General features: G+C 39.4%; 2 protein-coding genes across 4 annotated transcripts in view; both read left to right on the forward strand.

Moving 5' to 3' along the window:
• Positions 1–156: 156 nt before the first annotated feature.
• exosc2 (exosome component 2) lies at positions 157–4,475 on the forward strand. The gene is made up of 9 exons (XM_085279650.1): positions 157–320; positions 663–764; positions 857–902; positions 1,040–1,129; positions 1,288–1,353; positions 1,449–1,517; positions 2,065–2,241; positions 3,393–3,521; positions 4,083–4,475. Exons 1-9 carry the CDS (start codon positions 199–201, stop codon positions 4,161–4,163), a joined length of 882 nt encoding a protein of 293 aa, XP_085135776.1. The 5' UTR covers positions 157–198; the 3' UTR covers positions 4,164–4,475.
• Positions 4,476–6,749: 2,274 nt separating this feature from the next.
• The window catches only part of abl1 (abl oncogene 1, non-receptor tyrosine kinase), a 33,404-nt gene continuing 16,850 nt past the window's right edge, over positions 6,750–23,303 (forward strand). The window contains exons 1-2 of one of the 3 annotated variants that reach the window (XM_085279651.1): positions 6,750–7,295; positions 8,021–8,375. In XM_085279651.1, coding sequence (XP_085135777.1) covers positions 8,249–8,375 — 127 coding nt within the window. In that variant the 5' untranslated portion in view covers positions 6,750–7,295; positions 8,021–8,248. The remainder of the gene's footprint in view (positions 7,296–8,020; positions 8,376–23,303) is intronic. The other 2 variants (XM_085279652.1, XM_085279653.1) reach the window with 2 other exon arrangements.

A 23,303-nucleotide genomic window follows, 5' to 3' on the forward strand; every position in this document is an offset into this window, starting at 1 on the left:
TATCACTAACGCCACAGATATAAGACATGTATTTAATTTTTTTTTTACTTTATTTATTTATTTATTTACATTTTATTAGACTAGGTGCTTTTTAAAAGTAAATAAATACAACTAACGCGTCAGTAGGTGGCGGTAAAACTCTTATAAGTTCCGCAAACCGCCAAAAAAGTGAAGAGAAGAAGAAGCAAAGGAAGAAGCATGGCTGCAGATATGAGATTACCGACCATTAGAAAAACCGTGTCGCTATCAGCGTCTGCTTTTGACCGAAAAGATCTGGTCGTACCGGGGGATGTTATTACTTCAGACACTGGGTTCATGAGGTAGGTGTTGGTTTTATTTGAGTTATTATGGGAAATCAACCAAACACAGGAGTGTGCTGCTGTTCGGGTCTGTTTCAGGTATCTGGCTTGTAAAGGTAAATAAATAAAAGCTCCAGATGACAGCCAGTGCCATACTGAATTAGCAGGTGAGCATAAAGTCAGCCGGTCTCATTTGCAACCTTCTACACTGATACACAGTAAGTAAGGATAAGGACTCTAATCGGATAAACTGCCGCATTGTGTTGTGTGACCTCTGAATGCTGCACTTTACCCTTGTTTCTTTTTCTTTCTTTTTTTTGGCTGTTCTCTTCAGAACTAATGTTTGATACCGTCTGTCCGCAGGGGTCATGGCACCTACGTTGATGACGACAAGTTGACAGCTTCAGTCGCAGGAGAGGTGCAGAGGGTGGACAAACTCATCTGTGTCAGGCCACTTAAGACCAGGTGAGTGATTGAACTCTTAAACGGTCAAAGACTTAGATAGGCCTGTCATCTATATACTCATTCTTACATTGTAAAGTGTGCTTTGATTGCAGGTTTAATGGTGAGGTTGGAGATGTTGTGGTTGGCAGAATTACAGAGGTAATTCCTAGTATTTGTTCTCATATACAACCACTTTAGTTATAAGAAAAGACAGTGATTGCAGAAACTTGTTTTCATTTTGGTTCATTTTGTTTTTTTTTTTAAATTTTCTTCTTCTTCTTCTTTAAAATGTATAGGTGCAGCAGAAAAGATGGAAGGTGCAGACAAACTCCCGACTGGACTCTGTCCTCTTGTTGTCTTCTGTAAACCTGCCAGGAGGAGAGTTGGTGAGATGGTAGAAAGTGTGATTCACTGGGAGAAGACAGCTTTGGCTGACGTATTAAAATTAATATTTGATCATCTCCTTTCTTTCTGTCTTTCTGTCTTTCTTTCTTTCTGTCTTTCTTTCTTTCTGTCTTTCTTTCTTTCTGTCTTACTTACTTAGAGGAGAAGATCAGCAGAAGATGAGCTGACCATGAGAGAATATCTTCAGGAGGGAGATCTCATCAGTGTAAGTCAGACTTCTCTATTATAATTTCTCACTGGCTTTCCAGTGATTTTATTCCCGGTTACATAATCTGTGTTGAACCTTTCTTGTGGTTTCAGGCAGAGGTGCAGTCTGTCTTCTCGGATGGAGCTCTTTCACTTCACACCCGTAGTTTAAAGTATGGAAAAGTAAGTTATTCCAGTGTACACAAAGATATGTGAAAAGGTAAAGGGCAAGTTTATTTATATAGCACATTACAAATGACCAGAGTTGATCAAAGTACTTCACAAGTAAGATGTCAGGGTTTTTTTTAAAGGCCGGAAAGTAGAAACTGAGCAAAGAAAAGTAAAAAGCTCTATTATGGCAGATCTATTATGAAATAGAAACACATTCAAGAGACTCAGAGCAACAACTGAAAAGCTCTATGACCCCTATTTATTTTTTATTTATTTATTTATTTATTTATTTATTTTTTTTGATTAGCAGACCTCAGAGCTCCGAAAGGAGTGTGGACATTAATAAGAGCAGACAAATACGGGGGGGGGGGGCAGGCCAACCTATTTAGTATCCTAAAAACAATCAATAAAATATTCAAATTAACCCTAAAACTGACAGGATGCCAGTGAAGTCAAGCTAAAACTGGAGTAACTGTGTTAGTTCAATAATAAGAGTAACGATCGTTATTTTTATTTTCATTTAAACTAACACCCTGTCTCTGCTTCCTCTGACTATCAGTTGGGTCAAGGAGTACTGGTCCAGCTTTCCCCTTCTCTGATCAAGAGGCAGAAAACGCATTTCCACAACCTGCCGTGTGGCGCATCCATTATCCTGGGGAATAATGGCTTTGTGTGGTTGTATCCCACACCGGGCCAACAAGAGGAGGAAGCTGGGGGTTTCTACACCAGCCTTGAGGTAGGACACCACAAAAAACTGTATTCCATATTTTTATTACTGATCAATGGGCATATGAATTTGGAAAACAATTTGTTGTTGTTTTAGGAAATGTAGGAATTTCAAATTGATACAATCGGTGCATTCACTAAAAATGTTGGTTGACTTCAAATCTCAGTGGAATTGACCTCAAGGTCAAAGGTCAAGTTCTCTGAAAGGTTTGTCTACTCAGAAGCTGAGGGGTAGCACTGGTGGTTGCCCACATTTTTCCTTCTGCTTTCCCAAGTTTGGAAAAGTAATGGATACTAATTTAATGTTTGAGTATTGATTTAAGTACATTTACATCAAGATTGAAAGAACTATGTGTCAGTTTTCTCTGCACACAAATCGCAATAGTAGTTTTCAGCTTGGCTGCTAAAAGTTCACTGAGAGTATTGAGCTGTTCTTGTCTATCAGTAGGAGGATTCAACACACAGCCATGCTTATAAAGAAAGTAACAAGAGACAGAAAAGCAAAAATGTATCAAAATATAGTTAATATATTGTATGTTATATATCAAAAGGTAGTAAATTTAAAAATGTAATTTAAAATAAAGGTGTGCACTGAAAAACTAAGTAGAGAAAACATGTAGAGAACCTAAGCATTCAGCACAAGGAACATTTTTTATTTTTTTCTAAATGGAAAGGCCTGGTTGTAGTTTGCAAAATCAGTAAGAGTTCTGGAACAAATTTTTATGGACTGATGAACTAAAACTTGGAAAGAGGCTCGGGCATGCATGGCTGTCAATGGAACGGGAACGCTGCCATCCATTAATGATTTTTACTGCTCACACAAGTAGTGTTTTGTGTGCTTAGCTTCAACCAAATGCACAAACTTTCATCATTCAACCTAAAGGCAAGGCCAGAGCAACCAACTATTCCATCAAGTTGGGGCATCCTTGACTGTTTGAGTCAATCACCTTCGTGTGCCACACTCGGCTTGGTAAAAAAGCACCTTCAGCAACACGGGCTGAAGGCAGCTTCAGTCTGAAGGAGCATTAGAAAGACGTTTAAAAAAAAATGTTTGCAAGTTGAAGACTTGCAAGAGTATGTAATGATGCTCCGGATGCTTGTGGTTTACACCGTACACACAGAGCTTATTCGTTTGTGCATCTCTCATCTCTGGTTCCTCAGCCTGTCAGCCTGTCGGATCGAGAGGTCATTTCACGGTTGAGAAACTGCCTGCTGGCTTTGGCTGCGCACAAAGTCCTCCTGTATGACACCAGTGTTCTCTACTGCTACGAATCATCACTTCAGCACCAGGTAAGAATCACTCCAGTAAAAACCAGCCTTTGAAACTAAATTATTGACATTACTACAATTTACAGTCATTTTTTGTTATAATGACACCTGTTGTTTCATGTTTGTAAACAATATGATTACAAAACTATTGCAACACCAGAAAACCCCCAATTCTTTTCTGTGTCATATTGTGCCATCTAGTGGTCATACTGTAATTCTCCAGCTCCTGGGCACCACTAGTGGAAAAAATACTGTGCAGTTCTCAACTTTGACTCGGCTGTTTTTGCAGTGTGGAACAGTCACGGTTGATTTCATTGCCCTTTGGGGTGGGGAACAAATGACTTAATCGCCCATGCGTCTCGCAAACACTACTCTTGCAATGATATCAGCATATCCACTATGTGGCACATTTTTCTTCTGTATTATATTTACAATCGAGCCAACCCATATAAAGTGTTACTGTGCACTCGCGCTCAAGCTGCAACTCGATAAAAACACTTTCTGTTACCATAAACACAGACTGAAAACATGTACATCCATGGGTGTATGTGGTTATGCTTTTGATTTATGTTGTCTCTGTAGGTGAAGGACATCTTAAAACCAGAGGTGATGGAGGAGATTGTAATGTTGACACAACAGAAGCTCTTGGAACAGGAGGGTTAAAGAGCCCAAAGCCTTGTCACAAGTCAAAATCACATCAGGCCAGCTGTGGACCCGACCACTGATCTGAAAGCTGAATTAGCTTTATTTTCTTAGAGATATAATTAAATTGTCAAAGTCCAACGTGTTTTATTAAAGGAAACCAGTATTATTGTTGGGTTGTTTTTAATAGCAAACGCAAGTGAAGTGTAACTCATTCAATGTGTGCAGCATTCCAGCTATTCTAAAGTTTTACAAAATAATAGTCAATCTTTTTTTTTTTCATGTGAGATATATACTGTATACAATAAATTTTGTGATTTCTATAAATTTTCACTGCATCTCAGTGTGGTCTGTCTGTGAACAAGGAAAAAACGTATCTGGGAATCTTTATTGTTTGGGCTCTAGTTCTTACAGGATTTATTTATTTATTTTTTATTTAAATATCAATATTGGGCAATTTTAAAAATCTGACATAGTAGCCAATATTTTTTTGTCTTCTTTCAGATAGATGAAAAAGATTTCTTGAAATTTTCCGTGTAGTTACTAATGACCCTTTACTAAGATTATGTGACGGTGCTGTTTAAAATGATATTTTTGTATCGTTGCAACAAGTTACACATTATTTATTTACACTCTTTAAAAGTTTTGTTGGATCAGCTGGTTCTGTTTGTGGTGTGCCAAACACATGTTGGCAATAGGAAAGTTTCAGAGTTGTGGAGCTCTTTCAGTCATGTTAAGGTTAATTTATTAGACATTAATCTGATATATTGGTTAAGCTGATAAGAACAAACTTCTCACGTCAGCAGTAAAGGTTACGTATAATCACCATTTTAGTGGTTTTAATGGTGTCTGGAAATTGGTAGTTTTTAGTTATTATTTTAGGTTTGAGGGTATTCTTGCATAATCCATCCACTTTAAACGGCTCAATAATGGTGAAATGGGACTTTTCTTGAATAGATTGCTCCATAACCTCCTTCTGTTTTACACATCCTTTGGTGGATTTGCTAATGTGCTAGGGGTCACTAGCTTGTAAAAATGTTTGAGCAGCTGGAACTCTATGATAAAATTCAGAAGTCATAGTTGACTCAGTAACTGCCCAAAGTGCCCAGTCACTGAGACAGTGGAAAAGCTAAAGCAAACCCAAACCATAATGTTTCCACCACCATGATTCACAGTATGAGTATGGCTTTGGTACTTGCCACTTCACTGGTACTGTAAACTGTAGGTTTTTTTGTTTTTTTTTTAACTTTGTTTTTATTGTTTTTCTTTAAACACTATACAACAAAACAACAACAACAAAAAGATAAATACAACAAGTAGGATAACAAACAAAAAAAAAATGTTGGATCTCTTTGTTTCTAGTTTGTGGTAATGAGGTATGTTTGTTCTTAATTTTGGGTGTTATAAAAAATCTAATTACATTTTCCAGCAGTGCAGTCTCCAGGCACGTGATGATGTTGTTGACTGCTGTATTTTCCAGGTTTGTGACCATTCCTCATCAGATATGTTCACTCCCACTGTAGTTTTATTCTAATTTTCCTCCTGGACAATAAATGCTTTCCCTTGACACCTCTCATGTAGGTTAGATTTGTATAATATCTTTCTTGCGGTTGCAAGAATCCCTTGCTAACCCTGTGAAGAAAGTTTTCTTTTCTCTGCTTTTAGTGTCTTTAAGTTCCCTTAAAGTGGATAATTACAACACACCAGAACACAATATATATGTTAGAGATTTAAATTAGGTAAATTCCTTTAGATCGTGTAAAATATATATTTATATACAATCATAGGTTCACTCCCTACAGATATCCTGATAACATGCCACCCCTGATTCTAATAAGTATCTCAAAGTGGGATAAATGTTGAGTTAGATGCTTTAAAACTGAGTAAAGTAACCAAATTTGTGTAATTTATCTGTAAGCACAGAATCGAGTGTTTTCATAGTTTGATATGCCATCCATCCATTCGCTTCCCCCCCGCGGGGGGCGCTGGAGCCTATCCCAGCTGTCATAGGGCGAAAGGCGGGGTACACCCTGGACAGGTCGCCAGTCTGTCGCAGGGCCAACACACAGGGACAGACAACCATTCACATTCACTCCTAGTGACAATTTGGATTAATCAATTAACCTATCCCCACAAGCTGCATGTCTTTGGACGGTGGGAGGAAGCCGGAGTACCCGGAGAGAACCCACGCAAACACGGGGAGAACATGCAAACTCCACACAGAAAGACCCCGGCCTGATGGTGGAATTGAACTCAGGACCTTCTTGCTGTGCGGCAACAGTGCTAACCACCATGCCACCGTGCTGCCCAAGTTTGATATGCCAAAAACCATATATCCATACATATATCCTGAAAACAATTAGGCCTGGGCTAGATCATATTCTTGAGCAGTGAGTTCTTTATGGCTTTGATCAAATCCACCATTATATGTGTGGGTGGATGAACCTTTAACCTGTGTACCTTCAGCTTTTCTCCCCTGTGTGAGCGTACTCTCTCTGCCTCAGCGTGGCTGCAGTGTTGCTGCTCTCCCAGCACAACAAACCTTTGCTCTAGTCCTCCTGTGCTAGTCCACGCACGCACGTGACGTCGTACGTCGCCCCACCCACCCAGTAAACCACCTTGCGTATGGAAGTATGGCGGCCCCAGCTACAGAACTACTACTCGGCCAAAGTTTACTGCTGCGATTTTCACGTGAAAGCTATGAATAAGTACGAGAGCCAGGGGTTCGGTAACGAAGAGCTCGGCGACTGTGAACAGAGGAAAGGACTTGTAAAAAGAGTCGTCGCTCTCTGCCCGGCTGAGTTGCCTCGATTTGCCTTGATTGAAGTGCCTTTTAGTCCGGGTACCGCAGGGGAAGAAACTTCGCAAGACGAAAAAGTGGACACGGAAGTTTGAAACCAACTGTGGCTTTGGAAAGACCAGCTGCAAAGTGTTGAAAGGGTGGCGGTCAAATCATGTTTTTGTGAGACGTTTAAGTGCACTTGTCGGCGGTTTCCCTACCAGCGAGCCAGCGACAGCCAACTGTTGCCTGCTTGGTGTGCATTTAAGGGTCTGGCGCTGCATACCACCAGCAGTTGGTTAGCTTTCATGGCTATCTCCAACATTAGCTTAAGGTCGCCAGCTAACAAATCATATATATGTTTCTGTGACCGTGTAAGTTTCTGTAAACACTTGTTTTTACTCCCCACGGCGTTCGTAACTAGAGCAAAAGTTTGCTTTATCTGGCACATTTACTTCAGTGCCTGTTACTGATGATTAAATGATCTTTTTTTTCATTATTATTTTTTTTTAACTTTGGTATTCCAATAAAATAAGGGCAGTATTGTTATGGCTATCAATACTTGCTACTTTTCTTGCTTTTTCTCTCCGTGACTAGTTTTTAAATCTAACACTTGGCAGTTTTTTTTGCATATCTATAATAGAATAAAATAGAATAGCCCTTTATTGTCATTGTACAACTAAATTGTGGGTGCTCCACACCAACTGTGCGGAATAAAATGTAAATGGTAGATAGCAGGAATAAATATGAGTGTATCTTAACCTAGATTAGGGGTTTTAATAGCTATCTTTTTTATTTAAAGAGCCTTGAGGCAACTGATATTGTGTTTGGCGCTATATAGATAAAACTGAATTGAATAGACGGGCATTAAAATTAGAAAATTTAGCTGACGTTTAGGTTATAGGGAACAAGGGAAAACTAATTTGTATAGAAAAGGAAACACCTGACATCACAATTAAAGTGGAACACAATAAAACTAAATGAGCAGTTAAGATTAGCTTGTGGTTTGTTATTTGGCACAAACTTTATTTTGACTTTAGGGTCATATATCTTTGTGTTAAATGAAATCATCACTGAATCTTGTTTTATTTGTCTCTAGATCGCTGTGAAATGTCCTGTAAAGCACTCACACTCCATTAATGCATGATAAACAGAGACATACTGGAGCATCACTGATTTGTGCTGGTGACCTCCATCACCTAAATTCTGGGAGGGGAGTGCCCGAGCCAGGGGAACGGATTCTTTTCTTTTCCCAATCTCCTCTTTTCCTGGTGGGCAACTGAGTCCAGCTTGGAGAGTCCCGGCTGCGGCCTGGCACCCTGCCCTTATGGGGCAGCAGCCGGGGAAGCTTGTAGGGGACCAGAGGAGACCCAGTTTGCCGGCCTTCATCAAGGGCTCGAAGAAGGAATCATCACGCCATGGGAACCAGCCCTGTAATGTTTTTGCTGTGCACGGTAAGATCAAATGTTTTTGTCACTTATTACGTTGACAGCAAATGGATTTCCTAAAGTATAATAAATTTGCTCAGTAGGGGAAATTCTTGATTGTTGAAGTGTGCATTTTGAAGCTTTTTTTTGTTTGTTTTTTTGAATATCTTGTGTGGGCATTGGCCTGAAATCAAGCACAAAAAAATTCATTGTCATTTTTGACTCTCCCTGTGACAAACATTTTTTCAGCAGAATAAATCCCACAGTGAAAATGCACTTACTGGAGCAACCACTGTACATATTAGCCAAAGCTAAACATCGATTATGATCTGACTAATTAATCAATGAAGATAAAATAAATTGCTGTCCAGCTGCTATATTTATGTTCTTTTTAAATTTTACACACTTTGTGCATAAAAAACAGTATATTTTTAAAGCTCATTTTTAAGAAAAACGATGACATGTAGCTTGTATTTGATGGAAATCTATTAGTAAACATTACCAAATTAACTGTTTACTAATAGATTGAGGAGATGAGTTTACACTTGACCCTTTACAAGATGTAACTTAGTTTATTAAATGTGTGTTTATTATAATAATGACCTCCACAGATGGAAGCAATGTTCTAATGTAATGTCATAAAAGTTTTTTGAGCTTCTTGGGCACAGAAATGCCTTTAAACCTTCAACACAGTCTTTAAAATATTTTTAGCAAATGTGTGCAGTATGCTGAGGGTTTTTCTGACTTTACACTGTCAGACACACGAGATAAACTTTGAGTGACTGCTCATTGTCAACATGTCAAATCTTAACATGAGTGATCAGTCCAGGAATGTTTGGTAGTTTGGTTTAAAAATATACTTCAATGATTAATGGAATATCAGAATAGTTGCATTGTTTCTCCACACCTTTGGGAGCCATGTTTGCCTCTGGGTAAGACTGGCATACTGTTGGTGCAGAGCTTCACCACGTGTGAGAGAGAAGTCTTACCTGGGTGTGTGTCGTCTTTGTGGTTGGCGGGAAGTGCATCGTTTATGTCCATTTAAAGCCGTCTGATTTTGTTTCTGTTTTTCTGCTGGTTTGAGTCTCTTGTTTTTTGTCCACATATTCGATCAGAGCAGACTTCCATAGTTTTAAACATTGCTTATGAAACACTGTCATGTCATGTATTACTTTGCCTCATGTTTCTGTCATTGCTAGCTTATTATTTTCCAGTTTGACTAGTAAAACTGTCTTTGTCTAAATGTGTTGCCCAGAATAGTTAAACCTAAAAAATAAAAAGGTGCAGGAAGGCTTGCACTCTGTTCTAGATCAAAAAAGAAATGTATGATAGTAGGATTTTTAATTTGCCCCTGTAAACTTTTTTAATTGGTCTTAAATTTTCTGCAGTGAGGGGTTCAGATCAAACAGGAAGTAGATTATTACTGCATTAAGCATTTCTGTCTAAAGACCAGACATGCACCGATTGTGAAATTCATGGGTAATATCAGTGTTTAGAATATGGCTGAGTGTCGATTCTGATGGGTTTTTTTGTGTTATGTTTCCTGTGTTTACAAAATCTACAGAGGTATAAATGTTTTTGAAACCTTTCAGCTCTGCACACGTTCTTTTAACATTTATACACCAGTGCAAAGTTATTAATCACTGGCATCTGTAAATGTCATTTTAGTGGTGAACTTTTGCAGTATTGATACTGGCTGATTCCTGGGTGCACCCCTATGTGAGGCATCAGTGGAAAGCGAGGTAAACAGATATTATCAATGTAGAAGACAATTTTTCAAAGTAATGGAAGGGCTGCAGAAAAAAGATACTCATTATTATCAGAGATGCATCTTTTTTTAATTTAATTTTTAATATGATTTTTAATTAGTGGATGTGAATCATGCATCTAGCTAACTGATAGGTTAACCGAATGTGTCTTTAGCGTTGTGATTGCCTTGGCAGGATTGCTTTCCACTGACTCTAAAGCTTGCTTAACACAGTGGGGAACAGGACATCGAAGGTCATGCAAACAGAATGAAATTGTGTGCTGGTAAATGGATCGAATTTTGTAAAGGGTTACTGACATGGGATGCATTTGCTTTTCCTTTCTATCCCTTTCCTCTTGTGATGTGCAGGTTAGACCGTAAGAGGGGATGTGAGTCACAGTGCAAGAGGAGGGCAAGATCAACACATGATTTTATGTTTTGTTTTTTTCTTCCCGGTGAAGCAAACTAGTTAAAACTAGGATCTTTAGAACCATGCTGCTTCTCAGCAGGCAGGTTCAGACCTCTGCATGCAGCTGCTTGGGAAAGAGACAGAGGTAGTGAGGGGCAAGCAAAGACCTGTTTCTGTTCTTGGCACTTCTGCATGCTGTGTGTGTAGGTATGTACTGTGTTTAGGCATGGTTAGCTTGTACAGAACTATTCCATTTTTAGCTTTCACCATGTGTGTTTCAAATTGCAGTGTGTGCGTGCTTAAGTTAATCATACAACTGTGTAGTTCAATAATTAAAGTACATAGTTAGTTAACTGAAATGAATCTTAAAAACCAGAATATGGGGGAATTAACTGAAAAAATGCAAAATGTTTCATTGACATTGTTGCGTTTGTTGGGGAGAAAACTTACAGACATACAGTACAGGACTTCAGAGTCACACTGCTAGCGATCAAAGATTTATGTAAATTTGACAAGCTGAACGCATTCTGTAATGCACAGGAGATACGGCATGAGATCAGCTGTAGACCATTGTCAGTCAATCAGGACGCAGATCACAATACATTATGGGAAAAAAAAAAAAGCAAAGAAATTAGCGAAACAGCGAGGCCACGAAAGGTGAACTGCATTATAGCGAGGGACCACTGTACTGCAGTTTGTGTTGTATTTCTATCCATCTATCCATTTTCTCCTGGTGATCCTTTTCAGGGTTGCGGGAGGCAAATCCCAGCTACCACAGGGTGCATCCTGGACAGGTCGCCAGTCTGTCGCAGGACTAACACATAGAGACAAACAACCATTTGTCTTTTAATGTAGTGTTATGGTGCCATTACACCCACTGTTCTTGGCCTTGCGAAGGGTGCAACACTCCAAAAGTGACATGCATTTGCTGGGTCAAGCCACGCTTTGGTTTCATTTTGGCCAGTGGTGCACCTCTTGACTTTTGTAACCTTGTGTGGGTGCCGCAGCTGATGTCACAGAGTTAAAGCCACTACAGAGATTCAGAGGTTATACACAAAGAGATTTTTAAAAAGTTAGTGCCTGTGACCGCACCGATAGGCTCCAGTGGGCCCGAAATTCTGAATAAGTGCTTATAAAAATGATGGATGATTTTTTTGTTTTGTTTTATACTTCAGCACAACTAGCCAGAGAAAAAATATCTGTTTATGGAAACTGGGATGTGTATGTGACTGCGAGTCATGTATTTGTATTGTAAAACCCATTGTGGACTTAAATTATCCTCTGACAAATGAAACACATAAAAGGAAGTAAAACTATTAAAAAGTAAAAATCACAGCAAACTAGAATTGAGCAGACAAACCCTGGAAAGTGAAACTAAAATGAATCTGGAAGAATTCACCAGATTTTCAGTCAATGTGTCCGTAGAGCTGGGCGATAGAACGATAACGATATGTATCGCGATATAACTTTTACTCGATAGAGAAATTAAGCTATCGCGATAGACTTCGCCGCTCTTGTCCTCTTAAAATAAAAAAATAAAATAAAAAAAGGTCAGCCAATCCAAACTAAGTAGCGCAGAGCCGAACCAATCACAGCCGCAGCGTCACGTCGCGTGACTTGTTACATACAGCACAAGTGCCAAGCCGCACGTGTGTTTGTTTGGGAAGCAGGCAGTGGGTGGTAATAATGATAATAATGGATTGGATTTATATAGCGCTTTTCAAGGCACCCAAAGCGCTTTACAATGCCACTATTCATTCACTCTCACATTCATACACTGGTGGAAGCAAGCTACGGTTGTAGCCACAGCTGCCCTGGGTAATGGAGCCAGCGCGTAATGGAGGAAATGAGTGTGCCGACTAGAAAAATCTACCGAGCGTGACCGAAGAGAAAACAGATGACGGTTCCAATGCCGGAGAGATTGTCGAACGGAAGAGCCATAGAAGTTCCGTAGTGTGAAGGTATTTCGGCTATTTCAAGTCTGACAAAAAACAGAGTAGCGTGCACTGTAAATTGTGCCGAAAGCAAGTCTGGAAATACAATAAACTGGTGCATGCGTCACACTGTGCGCCACGTTATTGTTTCGGTGAAATGAATTTCTACAATACTGTTACTGTTAATTCTACTCTCTGCAGTGTTTAAATGCTTACATATACACACAGTTACTGTCCGTCCACACATACGACTCGGGTCTGCTTCTATGCCGCAGCTTTGTTTACTTTTTCCCACCGAGGCTTCTAGACTTCTGATTGGCCAACATTTCTGCACGGTTAGGAATCTAGTGCCACCTGCTGCTTTGGCATGTTCATAGCAGCATTTTCCTTCATTTCTGCCTTTATGTGTGGACGGGATTATTTTTTAAAACGAAAACGGAAAATCTCCGTTTTCAAAAACACCCGTGTACGTGTGGACGTAGCCTCAGTCTCTGACTGGAAGCGCTAATTCGTCATTCGGCTTTTGTCAGACTAAAGTAACTGTTAAAACTGTTTGAAAAGCTCAGCTATACAACAAGGAGAGATTGAGAATTTCCTTTTAGTTCTCAGTTTATTTGATACTGACAAAAGTTAGTTTTGTCTGTTCTTCTGTAAAACAAACTAAGATTTATTTTTAGAATTAATATTTTGTTTCTAAGTGGAATTGACAATTTAGTCTGTTTTTGTTTGTTCTGTTTTGAAACTTAAACGCTTTAGCGGCTGCCTTTTGTGTAGTTTGCAATATTTGCCTTTATTTATCTGAAAAAGTCTCATGTTCCTTAAGTACATCTACCCTGTTGAACTTATTATGGGAAATAAATATTTAAATAAAAACAAGCTGCTGATTATTTCACATTTTACTTGTGAGCAACGGCACATTTAAATCTTACAAATATAGTTATTTGGCTTATATCGTGATAGATATCGTTATCACCTGAAATGAAAAAAACATATCGTGATATGAAAAAATCTCATATCGCCCAGCTCTATGTGTCCGTGGTTGGTGTCAGCATAAAATTTTCTTTAGTTAGATATCTTCTCTTTAGATGTTCCAGCAACCGCTTTAAAGTGCACCACTTGCAAGCTGTAAGAAATTAAATGGCTGCATAGAAAGACTTAAAATAATTCTTTTCCTTTGTTTTCATTCCCTGAAATGGGCTGACGCTGGAAACAGGACAGCTGTGAACGTTTTGGAGAAAAGAAAAGACTTTCTATCTTTTTTTAAGGCTTGCAACAATATTATCTGACTGTGCTTTAATATTTGAAGTACCCAAATGTTGGTGGTATAAAAAGGGAAATTCGCCCCCTGGTGGTCACATTTATTTATGGGGTTGTGTTTTAGTACAGTGAAGTGGTGACCCAGATACCATTTCATATAAAAAGTGTGCTTAATAACCCCACTTAATAACCTAGGATTTAGGTTTCTGTGGGGTTTTTTCACATCAGCAGTTAAAGCAAGACCTGCAAACCACAGGACAAACTGTAAACCAATGCCATCACAATGTTATTACGTGGATATTGTGGCCCAAGTGCAAGCAGTTCCTATTAGCAATAATTTGGTGCGTTTATTGTGAAATTATGTAAAACAAACAACCATAATGTAAGGATGGGAGTGTTTGTAACCACCACTGTACGAAAACATACAAGAGAATGCACTTAATCACAAATACAAAAGTGCAGTTTCAAAGCAAATGTAAAGATTTTAGTGTAAAATGATACATTTAAATATTGCAGGTTTGTGGTTGTACAATGCTTCTTTGGAAACAGAAAACACAGATTGATTGTAATTGCAGATAATTTTAGTTTGTAGGCAACAAAAAGCGACCATTGCTAACCTGCGGTCATCAGCCATGTGAGGTGGGTTGCAGAAAACCTCTTGCATGTAGATACTTGCTTGGATATTTGTCAGCATGAGCACAACAGGACTTTTCTTCACCCTGCACTTTTTCATTATTTGATGCCCTGAAGAAAGCCTGGCAGGGCTTGAAAGTATGTTCAGGGCACAGAGAGGGAGATGATTCCTGTTTCTATTTGCTAATTTCTATTTTGGGTTTTTGGATATTAGAGCAACACAATATTCTGGTTAACATAGAAAAGTTGTCACGTATATCAGTGGTTAAATTAATAAGCCAACTGACTTGCATGTTTATGAGGGACTGGTAAATCTTGATGGTGGGAATCACCGGAGACCCCGTGATATAATTGTTATCATGATACTTAAATCCCACTATGATATCTTTGCGTTTTTAAACATTCTGTAAAATGCTTGGTAGTGCAGTAAGGTATATCATGATATATTACAATTTATGACCTTTAAACTTTAAATTCTAATCTGTCTATATTGCCCTATGTTCCCCTCATTTCAGTCATTTTGATTGCTGGAAAATGGCTCAACACTGTCATAAATGCTACATGCACCTGACAAACTGAACTGTTTGTATTACAGTCCAACTTAACTGAATGCAAACATGTGGGCTGCTGTGCGCTTACAGGTATTTTGAATGTGAGCCAGCAGCTGCCAGTCCTCAGTGAGATAGTCAGCTGTTACAGACACAGGAATATGCAGGCCGTGACGATCACGCGTCGCAAGTTAATGCAACCCTTTCTGCTGTAGCCTACCTTTCGTCAACTTCACGCTTCGCTTCTGTCTCGGTGCAGCTGCGTCTGTTGAAGCTGCATGTGGGAATATCTGGCTGTTTTGAGCATGTAAACAAAAGCTGTCGTTTTCCACAATGTTGCATGGACACGGGTCTTTGCACTTAAAGTAGGTGATTGATTGATTTTTGTCCTTTTGGCTTTGTCAACTTAAGAGTGAGCTGATGTAAGGTTAGCTTTGTAGTCCTTGGATAATGTTATGTGAGGATGGTGGCGTGTTAGATGAGCCCTCATGTCGTAGTATTCCTGGAGTGTTTTACTTTCGTGTGACACTCTTGCATATCCCAGCAGCAAACAGTGTTCTCTTTATTTATTTTTTTCTCTGATGCCACTCTCTTTCTTCCTGCACGCTGACCATCACCTCTTTGACCCCTTAAAAAATAAAAATAAAAAACCCCTCAACAACACTACCCGATGGACTGAAAAGCAATTGATTTTTACTATTAGAGCTCTAAAAAGTTCAATTAGTATTTATAGTTCATGTAACAAGATAAACTTTTGTCCCTTGCAAAATGTTATGCTATAGAGAGCCTAAAGTTGTAGCGCTAAATGAAGCAGCAGTAAAACTGGTCACGTGCAGGAAGTATACCTGATTTCGAAAATATGGTCATTTATAGTGGTGATAGATGGTCATAACTACTGGAGATGCCATGCTCCAGATGGCAAACTTGGGTATTTGTAAAACATTTAGTTTTTGCTGGATCTACTTCAGATTTTATTAATTAGAGAAAAAAATTGTAACTGTGCAAATGAGGATTCTTTGAGCTTTGGAGTGATTTAAGCAAGTTAACATTGCCTTTATAAAGTTGTCCTAGAGAGCAGACAGTGACATCATTTGATATCTGTGTATTTTCCTGCAGCAGCTGCATTTAGCATGTATCCAGTGAGGGAATCCGTTTCTCTTGTAGTTAGTAACTGACTCTTTTTTGGCTGGAACTTGAGGAATCTATACAGTCTAGACACCAAATCTCCTCCCATGATCCCCGTGGGTCCTGAAGATGGAAGGAGGGGGGTCTGTGTGTGTCCGTGTGTACGTCTGTGTGTACATACGCACCCACATACATGCCCACAGAGCAGGCGCCTCATAGTAATACTCATTCAGGCCAGCTGTTAGGCCACTGGTGGCTTTTCCCTTACCGTGGCAGACCCTGTCTCTACACTAATGGACACAAAGGTCTTCTGCAACTCCCAACCAAGGGGACTTTTCTTTTATCTAATGTTTAGTTCCTAATCTCGACAGTGGTTGGTTAGTCTTTGGTGATGCTGTCATGTTGTCATACTGTGTTGGGAAATGTGAGTAAAATAAATTTGCCCCTGTCTGGATGACACATTGCTGATTAGTAAGCATTTCCTCTCTCATTAGGTCTTGACCACCTGGAAAAGAGTCTGCTTGCAGCCACAGTAGCCAAAACGGCTGTCTGTATAAATCAAGGTAGTCTATGCCTTACTAGTTTTCGTCTGTTGCACTGAAGAGACACTATTTTGGTTTTAAACCTTCTTTAATGAGCAGGCTTACATTGTCGAGGGATTTAGACAGTAGACAGTATTGAGCAGTTATTAAAACCTGCTGTAAATGGGCTTTTCCCCATTTTAACATGCCTGTAGAAAAGAGCACAGATTCAACTCTTAATGATATTGTCACGCTAAGCTGCGATTAATCAGTATGCACAACAGCGGAACAAAGCACCTAAATAAATAATTCAGCTGTCATTAATGCTGTTGTTTTTACCCGTAGTCTTTCTTTACCGTGACATGTCCAAATGTTTTCCTTCAGAAAGGCCTATTGTGTAACTGTTATCTGACCAGTATGATGATATCGTCAATGGGTTCCGGCCAAGGCCTCTTCATCCTCCACTCTGTTTCCTGGGGAATAACATATGTTTATATGTGATCTGTTGCTCCAGGCTCCGTTGAGTGATATTGTCTATTATTCACAGTTAAAAAAACAAAACAAACAAACAAAATAGAAAAAAACAAAAGAGAGAGAAAGAGAGAGAGAGATGCACACACACACCACTACAGCAGTGGAGAGAAGAATGCAACCTCTTATGCATTCCTCTCTCAAATAACTGGTGCAATCCCCCTTTCTGTTTTGCAAGTTGTTTTCCATTCAGATCATGCCGTATATCACATTCTTAAAGGAGACATATTATTATGTTCTTTTCTGACTTCATTATTTTATTGTTGGACACTACTTGAGTAACTTTGAACGAAGCTGTTTTTAGCTCTATCACTTTGTCTTTTAACCCACTTTCCTTCTACCTGGCTTTCCTGAGATGATTATATTATGGATATTTGCTCTGTTTGACATCACGCATAGCCGACAGTAAGAAAAAAAACAACAACTCTCAAATGGAGTGTGCAGAGCAGTCCAAAGCCCAAATTTTTGGCTCACAGGTATTTTTTGCAGACATTATTTTAAACAATGGCCATGTTTCATATGAGCCGATTAAACAGTGCAGCAGTACGTACATGAAAGAAAGTAATAGGTTCCCTTTTAAAGAGCTGTAAATTGAGCTGCACGCATGCCTACATGTAATTACGTTAACCTGAAGTAAAGAGATCCCAAATGGCAGCAAAGAAAGGAAAAAAGTGACACTAGGGCTAAACCAAAGCGTAAACCAAAGCCTTTTCGATATACGTAGGGCACACAATGTTTTAAACAAAACAATTGAAAGTGTATGCATGTGGATTTAGGACAAACAGTCCTGTTGAGTCACTGACTCTCACCCTGGTTTTTGTTATTTGAAATCACTTCAGCATCAGAAACACTGTGTTATGAAATCTCGGCTTGTGATTGCGCCGTTTCTGACTAGAAAATAAGTATTTACTGAACCATCTGTGTTTGTTTAAAGCTTTTGTAGCCAAGTTAGACTGTCTTTGTTGATAGATTGCTCAAACTTGAATCGGCTTCTTTTATGTTGGCATCACTACAGTTTTCGTTGTCTCAGTGCAACATGTGGGATCTTCCAACTTATCTCCCCATCGCACATACAGACTTGTGTGCTTACAGAGAACTTCCAAGTTGAGTTAGGAATGCAGCATGGGAGCTTGTCACCACCTGGTTCCATAACACAAGCCCACACTCTGTCACACGCTCACCCTGTTCTCCACTCCGTACCCAAGCAGGCAGTCCCAGCTGTTGTTTTCTTTGCAGACAACCTGCTACCTAGCGTGCCAGCTCTTTCTTTTGGTAAACAGTTCAGCTTTACAGTTCAGAAATTCCCCCTCTTACAGATGATATGATCAAAGGCAGACATGAGGGCAGCACAAGCTGACGTTAGGGCATTTATATGTGGTCGGTGCGCCTCTGTTTGTCTTCAAAAAGTTCCAGTGTCATTTCAGTTAAGCGGGAATAAGCAACCATTCTTTGATTTGTTTTCTTTTTCCCCTTCCTGTCCAGTTTATTATGAAGTACTGTCATGCCGTCCTGTCCCTTAATGCTGTAGTAAGCTCCTCTTCATAGAGCTTTAAGAGGGGGCCTGCAATGCTCGCTCCATCTGGATCCACTTAGACTCTAAGAAGAGCATAAGCACTTCCACTGCTGCAGCCTGAGAGTCTCATAGCCTGAGTGGCTTGCTTGTGTATCTGTTGCTGTTTTTACTCCAGTGGGCATTCAGACAAATGGGTCTTTCCCCAGGCATTTAGATGTCTCTAAGACATGTAATGTTGATAGCAGGAAAACTGTGCACAAAGACTGTTTCTTTCTTTACTTTTATTTTGTTTGTTTGTGCTGTCTTGTCACTGTGTGGTCATTGTGTTACCCACTGATTTACATCCAAAAGTAGTAATAGAAGTTTTTGTGCTAACACTCTTTTCTTAATTTCTGTAGCACTGCAATCCATCTACTCACATGCAACCTTTTCTGTGCAGCTTTCTTTTTCCCTCCCGAAAGTTTGCCTTTCCTATTCTGAATCTGCATACTCATAAAATAATGTGATATATGTTTGAAATAAGCTGTTTAATGCCAGCACTCTGGGTAAACTTTCAGAGTTTTGTTAAAATCTGAAACAATACTGGATTAGCACCTATTTCTGAGCCCATTTGCTTGGCCTTTCTTCTATCCTGCTAACTTTCAGGCGTTCGCAACACAGATGATTATGTTGTCATTTTAAACATGACAAGTGACGGATTGTTGTGTATATTCGACACCGTCTGTCTTGTTTGCTCGGTATATGAAATTTTAACCCTAGGCTATCACCCATATGTTCCAGTACTCTGCAGGTTTGCATAATTATGACTTTTATGCAAGGTTTGCATCTTTCTGGCACATGCTGGACAGGCCACAACACTCCATCATGTGGAAAAATTATGTTGTGCTTAGTCACTTGATACGAGTTGCCCTATTTTTCATCTGTCATCATGATAAAATGGTTCCCTCATTCCTTTTCCAATAGGTCGGCGGGGTTTTGCTGCCAGACCGTCTGTACTAAAGATTGCTGCAAAGCTGAGCTGTTAGTATACTCTTGTCCAATCACATGGCGAGGATTAAACTATACACATGAATGTACTTGTATGGTTAGCTTCCCTTCCATCAACATTAGTAACTTATTACCACCTGCAGCTACACTTCTACAACATTAACCTTGAACTAGACCAGCAACTGTTTTCTTCTTAAGTGTCTCCCTGTGGAGAATTACGTGGAAATCTAAACCCCCTAACCTCAAGTGCAGGTCTGCATGCCTCCGACACTCTGGCTGCATTCTCTAGAGGGTCCTGGATAAACAGCCATATGTGTACCCACATGTATACATGAAACCTGATTCTTGAGTGTCTGTTCAATCAACAGATTAAGGACAACTGACAGATGCGGATTACCTTTGGTGCTAAATTGTGTACAATAAAAATTAATGTGAAATTGCTAAGCAGAGCCCACATAGCTTTGTGCCAATCGCTACACCCCATCTTGTTGTACTCTGAAAGTTTATTCAGTTTAAATGTATATTCATTATTTTTCCATAATGTAGATCTATGGAATTTATAGCATTTTTATGCACTGTGGATATGCTGGACTCTGTGCTCTTTTATGTGCGGGACAGAAATCAGGCTGATGACAACTGTAGTTTTTCATCAACTTCTAATTTTCTTCTTTGTTCCTGTTTTGATTTATCATGCAAGTCAATTGTATACCTCTGCCTTCGTTGCCTTAACACGTCATCATATGAATATGTTCCTAGCGGGTCTTTTTAATTTTGTTCGTGTTTTGGGAAGAGAAATCTGAGTCTGGGTCATGTCAGTGTTACCTGAACATCTTTGCACAAATAGTTTGAGTCTTATTATGAGCGCTCATCCCATACTTCAAGTTTTGGACAAAGAAATCAGGAAGGCAAGAGGGGGGGGGGCATAGGAAATGGAGAGAGAGAGAGGGAGAGAGAGGGCTAAAAGCCACCTCGTGGGTGGATGTATGTCAGCTAACTGTTAACACACTAGGTTCAGATTATAAAACGCGAGCGAATGATTCTCCTATGATCTCACTTCCAAACAATGTGCTTCATGTTTCTCCATCTGCAACCTTTTTTCCTTTTTCCTCCATTTTTATAGCCCCTCTCCTCTTCCCCTCATCCTCATCTCCCCAACACTTTGTGACTGCGGTAAGTTAATGGGCCCTTCTCGGAGTCGGAGGGAGCCTGCATTTCTTCTTAATTGGTGTTTGGGGTGGTGCATGAGAGGAACACAAATGTTTGCCATACCAGCACTGAAGCAATGATGTAGGGCCTAGTGGCATGTGACTGAATGTTCAGGGTATTGAGTTTGTTGCTCAAAGCCAGTGAGACTTTGCCATATTGAACAATTCCCATAATTACTAATGAGACTAACAGACAAGCATACAATAGTGTGCTAAAGTACTGAGAGTATCATGGATATGTTGTTTTAGGCCCACCCATGCCAGTGCTGTTATTTGTATAGAGTCACCTCATCCTCTTGGCGGGATTCCTCTTAGTTTGAGATTTTAAAAAGCCAATCTGAGTTTGGCCGACACTTGCAGCCTCCAGAATACCCGTCAAATAAAAAAATAAAGGAAGAAAAACCCCATCACTACAGTTTAAGCTGCATCGTTCTATGTATTCATTTTCACCCTTTCCCCAGCATTGAATAAAACTTTTCCCTTAAGCTTCATCTCGTAGACAAAATAAAACAGACATACCCAATGTGACATCACTCGTCGGATTTGGAATCCATATTTTTTTATTTTTCTTAAGCAGGAGGAAAATCCCGTTTTTAATTTGTAAATCTGGAGGTGAGTTGGAACAAAGAAAGGGTGCTTTTCTGCCTGGGCAAGGAAGAGAAAAAGTTATGAAACACATCAAACAAATCTGCAATGCCTGGAGCAAAATGTACAGCGGCCAGGTGCTAACTGGTAAAACTAAATAACACTAATCAAAACTGTCAAGACAAAGAATTTGGGGTATTTTTACTCTTACAGTTAATTTTCTCTGGTCAGAATCAGTTGATGAATTGAACTTGTACCTTTTCCCCATTGTTTGATTTGTCTCACACAAAGAAAATTCCAAGCAAACCACAGTGCGTCCCTTTTGGACTAGTGGATAACATGGAGAATTTCTCTAATTATCACTTCACTTTACGACTAGTTGGTGCAGTTTGTATATTCAGGATGTCTGCGTTAGTCTGCCACATCCCTGAAATCAAAATATACCTGGCTACAGGAAGGTGTTCAGCTCAAACTTGGAGCGTAGACATGGAAGTTGGGTTGGATCAAGGTTAAATTTAGATCATTTGGAACTGTAGCGAGACCACCTACTTCAAAGGGTCTCTTTGTAGCTGATTTGGTTTTTACTCTGTTCACATCTGCACAAGCAAACTGCACCAAAGGGAAAAAAACACCAACCAGAGTTTTATTTAAGCAGACTAAACAGCGCAGGGGTGAAAGCACCCTTAGACTATAGAGTACCAAAAGTGGATACCAACACCGAAATACCTTAAGCTACACTTGTAAAAAAAAAAAAAAAAAAGAGACCAAAAATAGAAACGAGGTCATAGAGGTCTATGGGAAAATGGCCCTTTCTCTGTTACCTAAGTAAACACTTTCCCCACTGATTTTACAGGCTTAGTGGTTAGTTTAATCTCAAGTTGAATAAAACATGGGGCTCATTATCACAAGTGAGCAGATTGATTAGTCATTGGCCATTAAGTTTGTGGACCCTCTGATTTGGAAAGTGGAAACGTTCACCTCGAGCCTTTGTAACGGGGCTTCAGTGATGTATAGGTGAATTCACAGTGGCTATGTCCAACTGTTATACTGCCTATGATTTAAACAGAGTAATATTTTATGGACAACCTTTATTGCACACATAGGAACATAAGTTGTCATCAACCTGAGCAATGTTATTCTTACTTCCTCTGCTCTTTGCAATGTAGACTCACACTGAGCTAAAACAACACAAATGGAGGTACATGACAGAGCCTGCTACTCGACTGTGATATGAAAGAGCTAATAGTAATGAACTAGGTGCAGTGTAGACTCACATGCATTGGAAAGGGCTTTGGAGATGTTAACAAGAACTTGATTTTTAAAAAAAATATAAATCTGAGTGAGTTTTTTTTAAATAACCTTCATGCTTTCTCCTCTCTTTGTCCTTGACTGCATCAATCTACACATTAAATGAGCCACACACGAAGCCAATTATAGGTTGGACAATCATTCTAATGCTCAGTAATCAGTAATCTTTTACTAAGATGTATATACAGTCATGCGAAGAAGAATGTTTTCACAGGACTCAATGTATTTTGTTAAAAACTAAGTACACCCTTACTGGCATCCATAGGAATTAAGAGGGTAAGTAGCAGCCAGGTGCTGCTAGTCCACTTGATTAACATTCACACGTTTGCCACAGTCTTCTCAGGAATCCCTGCAAGTTCACCCCAAGGGCAGACCATGCAATGCTCAGAGAAACTGCAAAACATCTCAGACTATACAAGCCTGAGGTATCATGTTAAATTTAAATGACATCTCAATTAGATAAAAATGGAACAAGTATGGCTTGTTTGGAAGTGTTGCCAGGAGAAAGCCTCTTCTCTCTAAAACAGTGGTTTAGGTTGGTAGAATTGCATCTGAACAAAAGATTTCTGGAATAATGTCCTTTGGACCATGTACCACAGTACCATGTTTGGTGAAAGCCAAACACACACTCACCACAAACATGCTATCACTC

Source organism: Mchenga conophoros, linkage group LG7, assembly GCF_057382185.1.
Source record: "Mchenga conophoros isolate Kocher_MC1m ecotype Shallow Benthic linkage group LG7, M_conophoros_male_GT1.1, whole genome shotgun sequence".
Lineage (NCBI taxonomy): Eukaryota > Metazoa > Chordata > Actinopteri > Cichliformes > Cichlidae > Mchenga > Mchenga conophoros.